This window comes from Temnothorax longispinosus, chromosome 4 (assembly GCF_030848805.1).
Source record: "Temnothorax longispinosus isolate EJ_2023e chromosome 4, Tlon_JGU_v1, whole genome shotgun sequence".
Taxonomy (NCBI): Eukaryota; Metazoa; Arthropoda; class Insecta; order Hymenoptera; family Formicidae; genus Temnothorax; species Temnothorax longispinosus.
In genome coordinates, this window is record NC_092361.1 from 17,876,782 (window position 1) to 17,891,355 (window position 14,574).

At 39.9% G+C, this 14,574-nt stretch overlaps 1 protein-coding gene across 2 annotated transcripts in view; it reads left to right on the plus strand.

Annotated features, from left to right (window-relative positions):
- Positions 1 to 14,574, plus strand: part of P130cas (Serine_rich_CAS and FAT-like_CAS_C domain-containing protein p130CAS) — a 60,980-nt gene that overhangs the window by 33,896 nt on the left and 12,510 nt on the right. The window contains exons 2-3 of one of the 2 annotated variants that reach the window (XM_071775340.1): positions 2,858 to 3,007; positions 6,064 to 6,213. In XM_071775340.1, the coding sequence (XP_071631441.1) occupies positions 2,858 to 3,007; positions 6,064 to 6,213 (300 nt within the window). The remainder of the gene's footprint in view (positions 1 to 2,857; positions 3,008 to 6,063; positions 6,214 to 14,574) is intronic. The other variant, XM_071775341.1, reaches the window with a different exon arrangement.

Genomic DNA, 14,574 nt, shown 5'->3' on the forward strand with positions numbered 1-14,574 from the left:
CGTAGCGAAAGTAATTAATTGCATTTCCCGCGACGCATTCGAAACTTTATTACGTATAACCGTGAATAACTATTTGACTTCGTTTCGGAGTGTTCTCTTGATTCAACAATAACAAACGCAGATGCTCTTTTTTACTCCAAACAATAGGAAGGCTGCGTAAATACAGCCTCCGATAGCACTGGCCACCCTTTTCGACCAGAATTTTATACGCAGCCTATCCAACGCTCGTCGCTTTTGATCTCAGTCTGCACTGTCATCAAAATGAAATTTTGAATGTGCAGTGTCAGCGAGTTAAAAATTTGATTAATATTAACGTTTTATTACAATATTTTACACCAATAAAGTACAATTATATGTCAAAGATAAAATTAAAGTCGAATTTTTCTCTTTACCAAATTTTGTGAGAATTCTAGTTTTAAATTTTATGACTTTATTTACTTTATATAGAAATTTGAGATAAAATTCTATAAAATGAAAAAAAATTTCATTATAAAATCTCTTTATAATGAAATATATTAAATAAAGAATATATATATTACACGTTTTTTTATCAATTCTACTTTAATATAAAATTCTATTAAGATATATAAAGTATTTTCTCCTTTAAAGTGTATTTTATATTATATATATTTTATACTTTACGTATAAAATCTATCTTCTACAATCGAAAACAGTATATCCATATGTCATGGTATGTTATTAATTTAAAACAAATTAGACATACTCTTTAGTAGATTACAAAAAAGACATTGTTCCATAAAATCTCATGTAGACTACCTCAATCTTTGAGCGCTTTGGCCAGGCGCAACTGTGCCTGGAGAAACTTGTCAGTGCAAAGGTCGTAAGTGCATGTACCTGCGCGTCTGGCTTTAATGTTCGGCACAGACGAGCGTCCTTTTATGGCAACGAGTCCTTTCACAAAATGCATTCTTGACGGGCTTTCCATCGCGTTCACAGCGTACAACCTGATGGCTCCAAAAATAGAATCGATATATAGGTAGGTATTCGGTCCACATACAATGAACTTGAAATATCAATACGGATAGAGAGATATAGACGAGAGATAGAGATAGACTTCACACGCGTACTGATAGATACGCAGATAGGGTAGGCCTATCCCTCCGATTGGAACGGAAGGACTAGCATAACTATTATCTAAGAAAAATCGTTTTTGAAAAATAAGCTGGAGAAGGACTTGTTAAAATACCCTGGTAAAAATTAACATCTTAAATCTTATGAATTATTTTTTAGAAAGAGAAAGCGAATTTTGTTTATTTCAGGAAAATTTGAGAAATTTATTTTAAATAAATTTTTAAATTCTTCTTTAAACTTTTATTCATTTAAAGACGACGTGGTTATACATCTTCAAATATTTGAAACTGTTAACTGTCAAATATATATTTGAAACTTCAATTAGTATTAAAAGATATTTAATTTAGGACTTATTAAGAGACACTTTGCATAGAAAATTGAGTTTCTATTTACAGCACTGCTTTATTCCTGTCTTGTTTTGAATTGTTTATCAAAGCGAGACCATAAATAAAAACAGAATAAGAATGAACTTCGTTATGAATGAATGAATTGATCGATTTATTATCAGCGAATAAAATTGTATTTTAGTTCATTCAAGAAAGTTAAATTCTATCTTTCTGCTTGAATCATTGTTATTATATCAAAACTTTTACCAACTTTCTCTCCTCTAAATAGTTCTCTCTCTTATTTCTATATTTAGTCAATTACATAAACAACTTCCTTTTCCATATTTCTCCCCGAACACGAGCATATCTCCCTTTCGCTTAAATGCACCGCGTTAGAACGAATTATCACCACCGCGAGAGCTCGATTTTCCACACGGTCTTCATGGAAGTGCAGGCAATTACATTTAATAGAAGCACCCGCGCTAATGATCGTAGCGACGCGTTAATTCCGTAGCGACGTCGCCGCGCCGGAACTTTGCCGAAGATCGCGTATGACATCACCGTTTGCCATAGCGATGAGGCGAGTGGTCGAGAAAAAAGCAAAGAGATGAGAGAGAGAGAGAGAGAGAGAGCGCACGCGGTCGACAGCGTCATCCAAGGCGCATCAATTGAGCCCGCTTGAGAGGGAGGACATTGCAGACGACGGGCAGATCTCGTCGCAGCAGCTTCCTCGTAAAACACACATCTATCGCGCGCTGCACTTCGGGGACGGGATCGCCGTTTAAGTGATCGTTACGTCTCTTCTCGGGCGGGCGGAACAACGGGACAGACGAGATCTCGCCGCCGTCGCCGCCGCCGTCTCTCGAAATAGACGCGACAGATGGACGAGAGCGGAGGGGTGGGATGTGGTGCTAGGATTTTATGGATTTAAATTGGCCAAAGGGCGCACTGTGCGAGCCGAGGCGGCTGCCTGCTATTATATACGTGCCCAATTGGCGCGCGCCTGGAAACCACCGGCTCGTTGACTTTTCGAATGAAACCAATTGCTTCTGCGGCACCGATACGACGACGACGTGCCATCTGCCCGCAATACGGTATCGCACATCCGCCGCCGTGTCGAAAGTGTCGAGTCAAAGAGACACGCGGGGTGTCCACGAGCGGAATTCGTTTGTCGCGAGCGCTGAGTAGAGAGACGTTGGCGAGGGAATCGATGCTCTCTCGGTGGAGCTTGTCGCACACGGTTTTTGCACAGAGACGAGACACGAATGATATTAGAAATATTGATTTATTGACAATTGCTAATAATAAGAGACTAAAATCGCGGACGTACCGTAAATCTCCCCATTTTATTTCACTCGGCGGTATCTTCTCCATCAACTTCCATTGTTGTATTCCATCTGTACTTTCTGTCTTCATAGTATTTTTTTTATGTGTTGCAGCAGAAATGCGTGAAAGCGCGAGCTCTGTACGACAATATCGCCGAGGCGCCGGACGAGCTGGCTTTTCGAAAAGGCGACGTCCTCACCGTGCTGGAGCAGAACACTGCTGGTCTTGAGGGATGGTGGTTGTGCGCTCTGCGAGGTCGGCAGGTAGTTATTTTAAAAAATATAAAATTTATCTACGGATTTCTCTCAAATAGAACCCTCGGAAGCTCGAGATCTTTATGAAATAACAGCGTAGGAAATTTCTATATAAGTTCCGCGAGCTCCTATATCCCGAATGAATTCATCTGTGGGTTACAATAAAGTATAAATCAATTTTATCAATAAAAAGTATATCAATTCTAAAGATGACCAACTCGTCGGTTTTACCTTACCTCCATATCTCGCGACTCGTCCGTAAATATCGAAATTCTATCCGATTACATTTTCCAATTACATTTTCCGCTAATCGAAAACGCGTATTATGCGACTGTGTAATACATGAAACTTCCTCGTGTTTCGGAATTCCGCTTGTGTCTCCCATTAGCCGTGTCTCTCCTCGTTCTATTACGTTCTAATGGAGTTTATCCGTCGTACTAACGAAGAGCACGCGTCGGGTACTTCCACATACGTTACTAACTCGTATTATCTATGCGCGACTCTATAATGCATGAGGCATAAGACCAGATCCAGAACGAGACTGTCTTTCTCTCTCTCTATTTCTCTCCCGAGAGAGGCGTTATTATCGCGAAAATAGGACGCTCGACTGCGATGCTCTAGCCTCGTGAGCTCCGCCTTCGGGCTGATGCCAGACATGACTATGTGCACAGACGTGATTATTAATTATTAAGAATCGCCAATACGCTCGTTAAATTAGAAAGGTGGAAACGAGAGAACAAGAAACAAAAGAAATTTCTCCCAAATTACATGTAATCAAAGTAATGATGTTTTGTCGATGAAGCTGCCGCAATTCAATTGCAAGCGCGTAAAATCTGCCAGAGAATTTGTTATTAACTCAAAATTCTCAATTGTGTTAAGTAATAAAAGTCCAGTGTGTGTACTTTCTGTCTGTGCCAATTTAATAATTGTTTCATTCCGCTTTAATTTCATAATTTTCTATCTCGCTTGTGTGATTTCTCCGCTTGTTGAATGCAAATTCATAGAGGTTTAGCATATATATTTTTAGATTAAAAATCTGATTTTTTATGAATTTTATTTTTATTATATTTATTACTTATTACACGTCTGTTTATTTTGAATAACATATACTCCGTTGTCCAAAACATCTTCCACATTATTATCTTGCGCTGTTAATGTTTCGTTTCCTTAATTTTATACCTTGTTCTCGACGGCTCCAATCAAAAAGCGAATTTATCTCCAGCGGCAACAAAGCTGTCGTCAGCTTCTATACGTACAAGTGCCTCGCGTGCACGAGACTGCTTATGCACATCTGTATAATGCATAAGAGCCGATGCACCAGAGCGGCCCCGGAGGTTCGCGAGGTATGACGAGGCAACGTTATTATCGCGGAAATGGGACTAACGATCGTGCATTGCAATTACCTTCGATGTAGCAGTCTCAGATGTCTGCGATACCCAGGCATCGTAAACAGTTTTGCATTACTAACTGAGTACTCTTGAAAACATCAGAAAGAAAACTCATCTAGACATAAAGTTTTGCAACCATTCGCGATAAAGAAAACACATAATTGTCTTTGAAACTACTAAAAAAAATTTAATTTAATTGGCATTAAACGCTTCATATAATGATTAAATCAATTTTCAAGCTAATTGATTCTTCTGTATCGCAGTTAATGTTTTGAAAACTTTGCGAGGTCATCTCCGCGTTCGATGTAACACATGTCGGCCCTCGAATCGGGGTCCTCGGGTAATCTCCTCGCTGCACTCGTCGATTTGATCGAACCACTTTTCCTGAAATGATTTTCGTTTGCCGAAATACTCGGCTCGTCGTTGTTATCACCGACAGACGTACGATCCGTTTCGATATATGTGTGCGGCGGTAATTGAGAGTAAAGGCAATGTGACGTGGGTAGAGGATGATTGAATGATACGGTCTCCTGGCTGGATCTTTATTGGAAACTGAGAACTTCTGACGTCGTCGGAATAGACTATTGCTAGAGCTATCGGTCGTATCAGCGGTTTGTGGGTCTACAACGGATATAATTTCCGCGACCTATTGGTGAATTGGGGAGTCGGGTCCTTTTTTAGCGAGAAATTCGCCACTCGATCGTGAAAGCTTAATTAGAATTAAACTTGATTCTATCAATATCACTTATATCAACGCTTCTGCTTCGATTGCATTTGATGGAAATATCGTAAAGACCAATAATGCTCAATTTACGAAAAGATTGATGGAAACTCGCTTTACAAACATAACGAATTGCTGATCCGCGAAATAAAAAATAGACAATATTAAACTCGCAGAGACTCTTTCTTTATATTTCTCGCATGTTTTCCCTCGCGTTTTTTTTCTGCTGAAAAATGTATAGGAAACCTGAGGAGTCTCGACAAGCATTACTAAATCCGAAGATCTTAACGTGTTGGCGACATTAGTGCCATTCCGCCGAAAATGCATACCTCTCGAGATTTACGAGTTACAACTTCGTAGTACTCGAGATAAACGAATGAGTTACGCGGCATGCATCACTCGGTGGCAACCCTCGTTCCTCAAGGCGCGTCGCAACGGAGGATGTAACGTTTATTTTCGTCTCGATCTCACGAAATTACACAAACTGGCGACGCATTCACAGATGCCTAATTGGCGCTTGCCCTCGCTCAAGGGTCCTCTCCGATGCATGCGAGTGGGCCGAAAAGCTATATCGCGCCTTTTCAGAGAAAAAAGACAATAGGCGAATGTAAAAATTAAAAACAGATAAATAAAAATATAACAGGTTATAAATAATTATAATCAGAATTTATTTATCTGACTTTTGAAAGGTTCACGATTAAAGGCACTCTAACTTTTAACTCAATTAAAAATCTCCTTGTTAAGTAAGAAATAAAAAATGTATAAATTTGTTGAATATATATGTAATTGGACAAAAATACCGAAAGTATAATATGGGATTCTTATCTATAAGGGAAAAGTGCATTGAATTTCGTTCAGTATATATACTGACAAAATATGCGCGATTAAAAATTTATTCGTGCGAAGCGTCGGAGCCGAGCTGTTGTTACGTTATTGTACTTTTTTTTTTGCCCTAGGGCATCTGTCCAGGAAATCGATTGAGGCTTCTGGTTGGCCAATACGATACGGGGGGTTGTTTGGTCGGCAGCAGGGCCGACCTAACCATCGCAGAGGATGGCATACAGAGACACGGGAAAAGGCGTAGCTGGCACGTACAGCCCAACAGGGTGAGTTATTTGAAACTATTCTCAAATCGCACATATTTTGAACCTATACGTGTATGAACTTACATGTATGTAGACGTTGCACTTCGCACGCCTATTTCCATTCTTAAATCGCAAGCGGATGTAGATTCTATACGTAGCTGCGTATACGACGTTTCGTATATTACTGACTTAGTCTTCGTCTGTTTCTGCAAATCGATATTTATTATTAAAATTAAGATAAACTAGAATTACATCAAAAACTATCTTGTAACGTACATAAAAGATGTACAAATAATTGCAAAACTGATTTAATTATCAGAGATACAAAGAAGAGTTGAAATTAAAATTTCGTATATATCGTAAATACCAAAACGTAATGCTCATCCATTAAGCATGTCTTCAGAAAGTCGCAAACAGTTATTTATTACGAATTTCATGATTTTAACTTTATGTTTAAACGCGAATTTTTTTTACGGCCACAAAGAAAATTTTAAAGGATTCGTACGAACATATGATTACATCCTACGACAATCATTTTTCCATACCTTGTATTTGAATGGCATACCTTGCTTGTATTTGATTTCATCGGCCCAACAGCTGGCTTCTCGAATTAATATATCCGCGATTTGAAAAGGCATACGAGAGCAATGGAGACTCCCTACCGATCGATCATTTGTAAACGCAACTGTGGACAGGGTTTCCCAAACGCAAGATATCTACTTGGTCCATAAATTTGCCTTTGAGGAGACCCTTGATGTAAGAAAATATTTATATATTTATATATTTAATCAATTGTATTTGTTAACAACAATTTGCTATTTTATTGATAATCTTTCCAATTTGTTTTAAATTATCATAAACGTACTTATGGATTAGACACGCAAGAATTCACTAATTGATTGATGAGGATCAATCTTTGTAATACTTATTTTTCGCGGTTTGAAAGTGCAACCGCACGACAAATAATAAAACAAGTTACAAATAAAATAGTCGATTATTATTAATTGGAAATATTTCTTTGAAATAACTGAAAATTTGATTATCGGAAAGGTAATCTTGTTTCGAACAACGCGTATAAATTTTGTTGAACGATAGAATTTCTTTGAAACGAAACGCTTTGTTGCTCATCCATGAAGAACAAATCGACATCTAAATTATTCCTCTCGCATAGCTGTTTTGTAAACTCTCTTTATTTTCACACAATCGTGTATCGGCGCTTTGATTTTTTGCGGAATGCAACAGTCAATTCTTTATCAGCGCGCCGGAGAGCTAACAAAACCACGAATATTCGTGTTACCTTCCTGATTTTTCTGTCCGACCAATTATATCGGTTCGCTGGTTTGGAGAATTGGGATTGGGAGACCCTGTGCGCCGCGGAATTGACAATGACGCTCAGGCGACAGTTCATTGTGCCGTGATCGTGGGGGGGCCGACCTTTTACATTCGCCCCCACATTCGCTGAAACGGGATCTGTCAAAATCAGCTGACTGCCACTTGGTTCGTTCGGCTCTTCTGGAGCCATCGCTGCGTATCTGGCTCTGTCGCGGTTTAACATCTGCCACTGACATCAATTCGATTAAATGAATACGGTCGATTAGGGCGTTGAGTTTGTCCACTACATAGCGTCAAAGCGAAAGTAATTGCCTTTGTATTATAGAAAAATTTTGCCAATTTCCCCCGAAATTGGTATAATATAAACGTATATAAAGAAAATCCTGATTTATTTTAGCGCGTCACAGTAATTTTATTAATTCTGCTATACAATTACACCATAAAATGTAAACATTTTTCTTAAAAAAATAAATTTGAAAAATTATTTTATCTCTTCTTCTTTAAATTAATTTTTTGTGATTGTAACAGATTATTTTACTCTATTGTATTATTCTGTATAATACTGTACGTATTTATGCAAAATTTTAATTCAATTTCTTCAATTTAATTTCTTTTTATTCTAATTTTGGTTTAACTTCAAAGTTTATATTTATTTTTAAATTTTTAGCTATGTAACTTTGTTATAAATCAATGTATTTATAGTTACGAAATTATTATTATTTAAATTTCCCAATACGTTTGTCTCGAACAATCTCTGGATGTCTCGAGGCTTGGTCTGGTCTTTAGCGCAATGTATTTCGGGATACTAGAGCGCGTCGAAGACGGTCGGCTCCCTGTCGGCAGTTTCTCGAGCTCTTCTTGTTTCCTAGCTGGTCTGCCAGGACTTTTTGCTCCGCGCGATCTTCACGGACGAACATCCGGACACATCTCCGTTGTCGTCTCGTCGCAGTGTGCATCACGCATGTGTGTTTCTACGATAGAAATACAACGCTGTCGTCATCGTCGTCGCAGGGTCAACGTAACGCGAATGTGCTTTCCTGCATCAGCTACGTCACATGGGTGACTGCGCTGAAAAGCGAATATTTGCAGGTGACACGAGAGAGATTCAGACTTGGTTGTTCATGATTGTGTTTACTGGATTCCAGCATTCTTTGCTTTTTATTCTTTTCTCTTTTATAATTTTGTTTTATCTCCTTTTCTTTTAATGACACCGAAATATTGTGTAATTTGCGAATTTTATGTAAAGTCAAAGATTAAAAGCAAATAGTTAAGGCAAATCTGCTCGATGTTAAAATCTCACGTATATAAGTAACGTATAATTTATCGTACTGTGTCACAGCAAACTTGGGCTAATAGCTTGTCTAGTTTCAACATAAATGTATCAAACAATGCATTTCAAGTGAACGCATCAATAAATCGCAAAAAGAACATTGCATATTCCGGCATAATTTACGACCGAATGACTCCTGCATGAATGTAAATTTCTCAGCTCGAGAACAATCGATAAGTACGCGATGGGTCTTCACGAGCGTCTCACGGATGCGACAGGTATTACCACCCTTTACAAGACCACCCCAATCTCCACCTTCCCATCCACTCTTCCAATCCGTTGCAACAGTGGCATACCGTCGCGTCGCGTCCCAAAGCGATTTACAAGAAGCCCGTTCTGCTGAATGCCCTACAAGGGGCTACCTTTTCAGACGCGAAGGTCCGCGGCTGTCCTTATATGTCTGCCGATTCCGGACAATGTCCACTTTCTGGCGTCGCTACTCCTCTGTTTCTCTCCTCCGCGCGCCGCGCCGTGTCCTTTGCAACGCGATGTGTACATGGGAACACACCCGCGCGCGCACGCAGTGGGGTCCCATGGAGTCATCTCGGTGGAATGTCTAGGGCGGTTAGGGCTCAAAGAAGAGCGGACGCGTTTCATCCCGCGTCTGTGTAGTCAGTGTACATCCACGAGTTCTCTTCCTCGGTTGCGTTACCCTCGCACTCCTCTTCCGTCTTTCGCCGACTATTCCCGACTTCCGAGAATAGCTCGTGGTGCACGTTTTTATGTGTTAGAAATCTGCGAGACCGGGCACTTCTCTCCTGACCGCGGCTAATCCGAGTCGTTACACGAAACAACTATAAATCAGTGATAAAACATATGTACGTTAATTCTGTCCTCCTGAAATTTTCGGATATATACTTATTTATCTTTTATTTCCGAACACGTAGTTCCAAATATATAATTCTTTTTATTTGAAATATGTGAATCTTTTAATAAATTTTCAACACACATGTGATAAATTTATTGAAGTACGTTTCATCAAGATTTCGTGCAGAAGTTGCTTTAAAAAAAAAATGTAGAATGGATTTGATATTTTTTTATATTAAAAACGAAATATACATAATTTAGTAAAGCTTTTTCACTAAATTTTTAAAAAAATTATTTTGTTTTTAAACATAAAAAATCTGTGTATTTATGCCTCTCAAAATCGTTCTTATTAAACTAGATTTAGATATTCCTCAATATATTTTTCAGAGCATTTTTTATGCTTCGGAGAAAGCGAATGCTATTTCTTGATCCATTGGTTGTGGTAGTTAACTCCCACACAACTATGTTTAATTTATATCGAGAAATTTGCATTGCTAATTGTTTATGAAAACGAGATATTTCGTGGTATCTACTATCTATATTCTGGCAGTTGCGAGTATTTAAATTCGCAGATACACACACGAGGAGAAACACGAGCGCGTGCAACGTAGGCGAAAGGAGCTTCGTGCGCCGGTGATGTTAACTAGAATAACCAGATCGTGGCACGTTCGACTGCCTCGGGTCTGTAACGGCCAGTGACGTATGAAATACGAATCCGCGAGCTCAATGCGTGACAAGTGCAACTCGCTCGTATTTCCGCGTGGGCGGTGAGTGCAGACGCGATTTGGAAATTCCTCTTACGATAAATTCCAGTCAAATAGGTATTTCGCGAGCATCAAAGGTCAAAGGATCGAAAAAGTCGTTTGTAATAAATTTGAGATAAAATCGCCGATATATACAATTTATTGAAATGCAGAGAGGGAGAGAGAGAGCAATGTCAAATCAAGCATGTGAAACGAATGGAATAAAATATGGCTATTGTTGAAATTCGCGACATTAGCTTTTGCCTTATTAAAGCACGAGTCGTAATTAAAACAGCTTGAAAAGGCGCGGATCCTCGGATACCTTACTTTCGCATCGCAAGAATAATTCTGCGCGAGAAGAATTATCCTTGCACCGGATGCGGTGTTCGTCCTGCAGCAGCTGCCTGCCTCCAGGACGTTCCTGTCATACCTTTCGCTTTGTGAGAGCGCAAATGGTGGCGCGATAACGATATAGCGCGCGAGGGAACAGAATGATCTCCGCTCGGGGCGCGAATGCTTCTCGTGGCCGCCATTGGCGACGGCGAGTAGACAAACCGCACCGTTGTTGCACCGGCTGAAAATGGCATGGACGAGCTGGTTAGGAGGAGGTGGTGGCAAGATAGCGGGTACGGTAGACAGGCCTGCTCGACGGATACCGAGGAAGATTTACTCTGCTGAGACAGGAGTTGCCTGAACGTGGGCCGAGCCTGTCTTTAACGGCCGTTATCAATGAACTGTGAAACTCGCGTGGGATTATCCACTCGTTCTTGACGCTTGCGAATTTCTGATTGCAGACCGGTCTGATATCATTTCTTTTTTTTTTTTTTTTTTAATCAGTTTTTACAGCATCCGCCGTGAATTAAGGCCGTTTTCGTTTATTACTCCGATTTCTAAGGCGACTTTACGCTGATCTCTATCACTGTTGATCATTTTTATCTAAAGAGCTCGAGTAATCTAAATTATTTCGCTTTAGCAAGATTGTTAAATTAAAATATCATCTTTTTATGCAAAATTATATATCTTATTGGTCTTTTAAACTCAGAATAAATGAGGACCAAAACTATAAAGACTTATTTCTGCTCGAGAAATTCTAGAGGAAAAATATTCTTGAAGAGAAACACCGCGTTAGACCCAGTCAAAGACCCGACTTCAGGAAAATGTGGCCCTATTTCGTAATGGCTTCCAGGAAATCGCGTCGAAGTCACGTTGTTACCCCCTTCATTGCGCCTATGAGGCGAGCAAGAGTTGCTCGCGCCTGTTAACTTTTTCATCCCATATTTCTGAAAACGATCACGCGTGGATAAGTTGCCCGATCCTAAAGTGAACTATATTTAAAGAAGTTTCCTCTCTCTCCGAATTTTTCCGAGAAAAAGTTTCTTCAAAAGAAACACCACGGGCGCGCTCGTTCGACTCAAAGACTTGCCTTTCGAACGATACTTCTCGCCCTCTTTCGTAATGACTGCCACGGGAAACGCGTTGAAGTCACGCCTCAGCTCTTTATCACATCGTGACACGCCTAATTTGTTCTTTCTCATTAACTTTCTCACTAATGACAAGCTATTCCGCTCGATAGTAGTTCTATTGTTTAAAAAAGCAAAAGGTTTATGCGTTGCTGATTATAGAGATAAATAGTGAATATCGTTTACTTGGGTCATTGATTAATTAGAGCAACCGTTTATTTGAGACAGGAGTTTTGAAGGATCGGTCCAGAACATTCTATTTTTAATGTTCTAATTAATCAGGATTCTGCATATTTATGAGTTTTTTATATGATAGTTACTAAAACTGTAAGATGATATGACAGATATATACACTGTTAAATTTGTAGTGTTAATTATACTTAATTTGAGTCATTTTTAACCATTCCTATTAGTCGCCTACTGTTCCTACTCAATATATCGTTAGTAACTAAAATAATGTTAATTTAACTAAATCAATGGAATTAAAATAATATTGTTTCGTATTAAAATAATAAATTTCGACACACATATATGGCAATTTGAAATAGCAAAATGTTATTTAACTCAAGATATTGGTTTAAATTTCATCTTTTAATATTTAACAGTGTATATATACCTACTGAATTCAATCAATTAAGTCAATCCATTAATACAAACATTTACAGAAGAGAGCACCGCAAGCACCCTCGTTAGATTAAAAATCTGCCTTCAAGAAGACACTTTATTTCTGTGTCGTTGAAGAAACACTTTTTCTCTTGTGTCGCAACAGCCTCCGTCGAAAACGCGTCGAAGTCACGCGTCAGCTCTCGTCGTGAGTTTCACTCGCGACGACCTGATGGTTCTCGCCATTCATTTCCAAGAGGAAAGGGTTTCCCCTCGGCGGACTGCAAACAATCCCCCTTTCCTCGCTCCTCCCCGCGTCACACCGGTCAGATTTCCGCTCGCCGCACAATTTCCCCGCCTGATCTTAATTTCCCTCTCACCCACAGGCGAGTTCGTTTCCGTCGACACGTGACCGGAGGCCGCTCGAGAGACCGTCGTTGCATGTCGCTTCTCGCGTGATCCCACCTTCCGTTTACCAGGAAAAGCCTATTTACACGAGTCATTAGGAGGTCCTCGGCGCAGCACGGCGACGAGCCGACAGCGACTTTATTGTGTCCCACTCGACACAGCGATTATTCACGCCACGATTAACGATAATGTAAAGGGATTCTGTAAAGGGGATCTAAGATAAGGGAGATTTATATAGATTTATATTTTTTATTAAAAAATAGACTTTTTTACATTTACGTTTCTTATAAAGAAGATAATCGTGTGCACATACACATCACCCCTTTTATTATATATCTTATTATACTTTGTTTCCAACCACTACAGCTATTTTTTATTGCTAATTTCTGCTATATTCTTTTCTTGTTCGCTATGACACGCGGATCGCGCGTCGCGATAAGAGTACCTCAAACCTCAAAGCAATCTAGATTCGAAACGAACTCGGCCTCGCGGCCTCGACGCCGCGGTAGAATCATCTCGCGAATTTATGCGCGAGGTGAAACGAGAAATCCAATTTCATATCGCGGTACGCCCGTCGCGGATTAACTAGCGTAAATCACTCGCCTCCAGGACGCTTTCGAGTTATGCCGGGCGATCGAAGCAGAAGTCGCGATCCTCGTCAGGAGCCGCCAACGGTAGCCGCTTCTTCTTGGTCGTCGAGAGACCATTCCGGCCGTTTATTAAAGGGACAATGAGCGATGTTATCTCGCGTAATAAACCGGCGCACACGCATACACACACACACACACGCTATTACCGTAAAAGATCCTATTATCGTGCGCGATTTATTATCTATCTCTCTCGAACATTCATCGCGCTCATCCGATTAGTCGGGGATAGGGTTATTGATATTTTTATTGGTAGTTTCGCGCAGAATCAACGAGCTGCGTCGATAAACGGCGATATTAATCTCATGATGCATTTAAGCGATCTACGAAGAGATAACTTCGAATTGAAAATTTTTCATTTCCGCATCATCATAAGTGGATACTGCATAAGTGGAGATAAACGTATTTTTTCTAGGATTAGCGTGATTCAATCTATCGAATCGATTGTGAGTGGCCTTGATTACTAGCTGATCACATCTTTAGTGATACCACTTGTTCACTTTTTCTTTTCTTATCAAAAGATAAGCATCGTAATAGCACAAACAAAAAATAAAATTTCAATACCCATCCAGAGTTTTCAATTTTACACTATACTTTATAATAAAGAAGTTTACGGTCAGTTAGCGATAAAGGTTCTTAAAACTATAATACGAAGTTTGATTAATAACGGTTGGCGAAGCCGACCGTATACGTTTTACAGCCTCGGCTTTCACGCGTCTAGACAGCCGTCTTCCTTTCATATTTTATCATTCTGCGCGCGTTTCCGGACGAAGATGCATCCGAAGTTTCGTGAGTTTCATGCGAGAACTTCATAAGCGTCGGTCTAACGCGATTACGACTGCAACGGCGTTCACGTCTCGGAAGTGCGCGCGATCTGTGCGCGACTGGCAGCTGCACATGAGTTTAACTAATAATGTAAATACGGTCGTTGCCGAAATTCATCATCATGATACGACGTCAGTGATGCCCCAGGAACAGGATTTATGCGAGGCGCATGTTTGCGCGTACGTTAACGTGTTTGCACGAAACGTGGAAGCCTCACAAGGGGATAT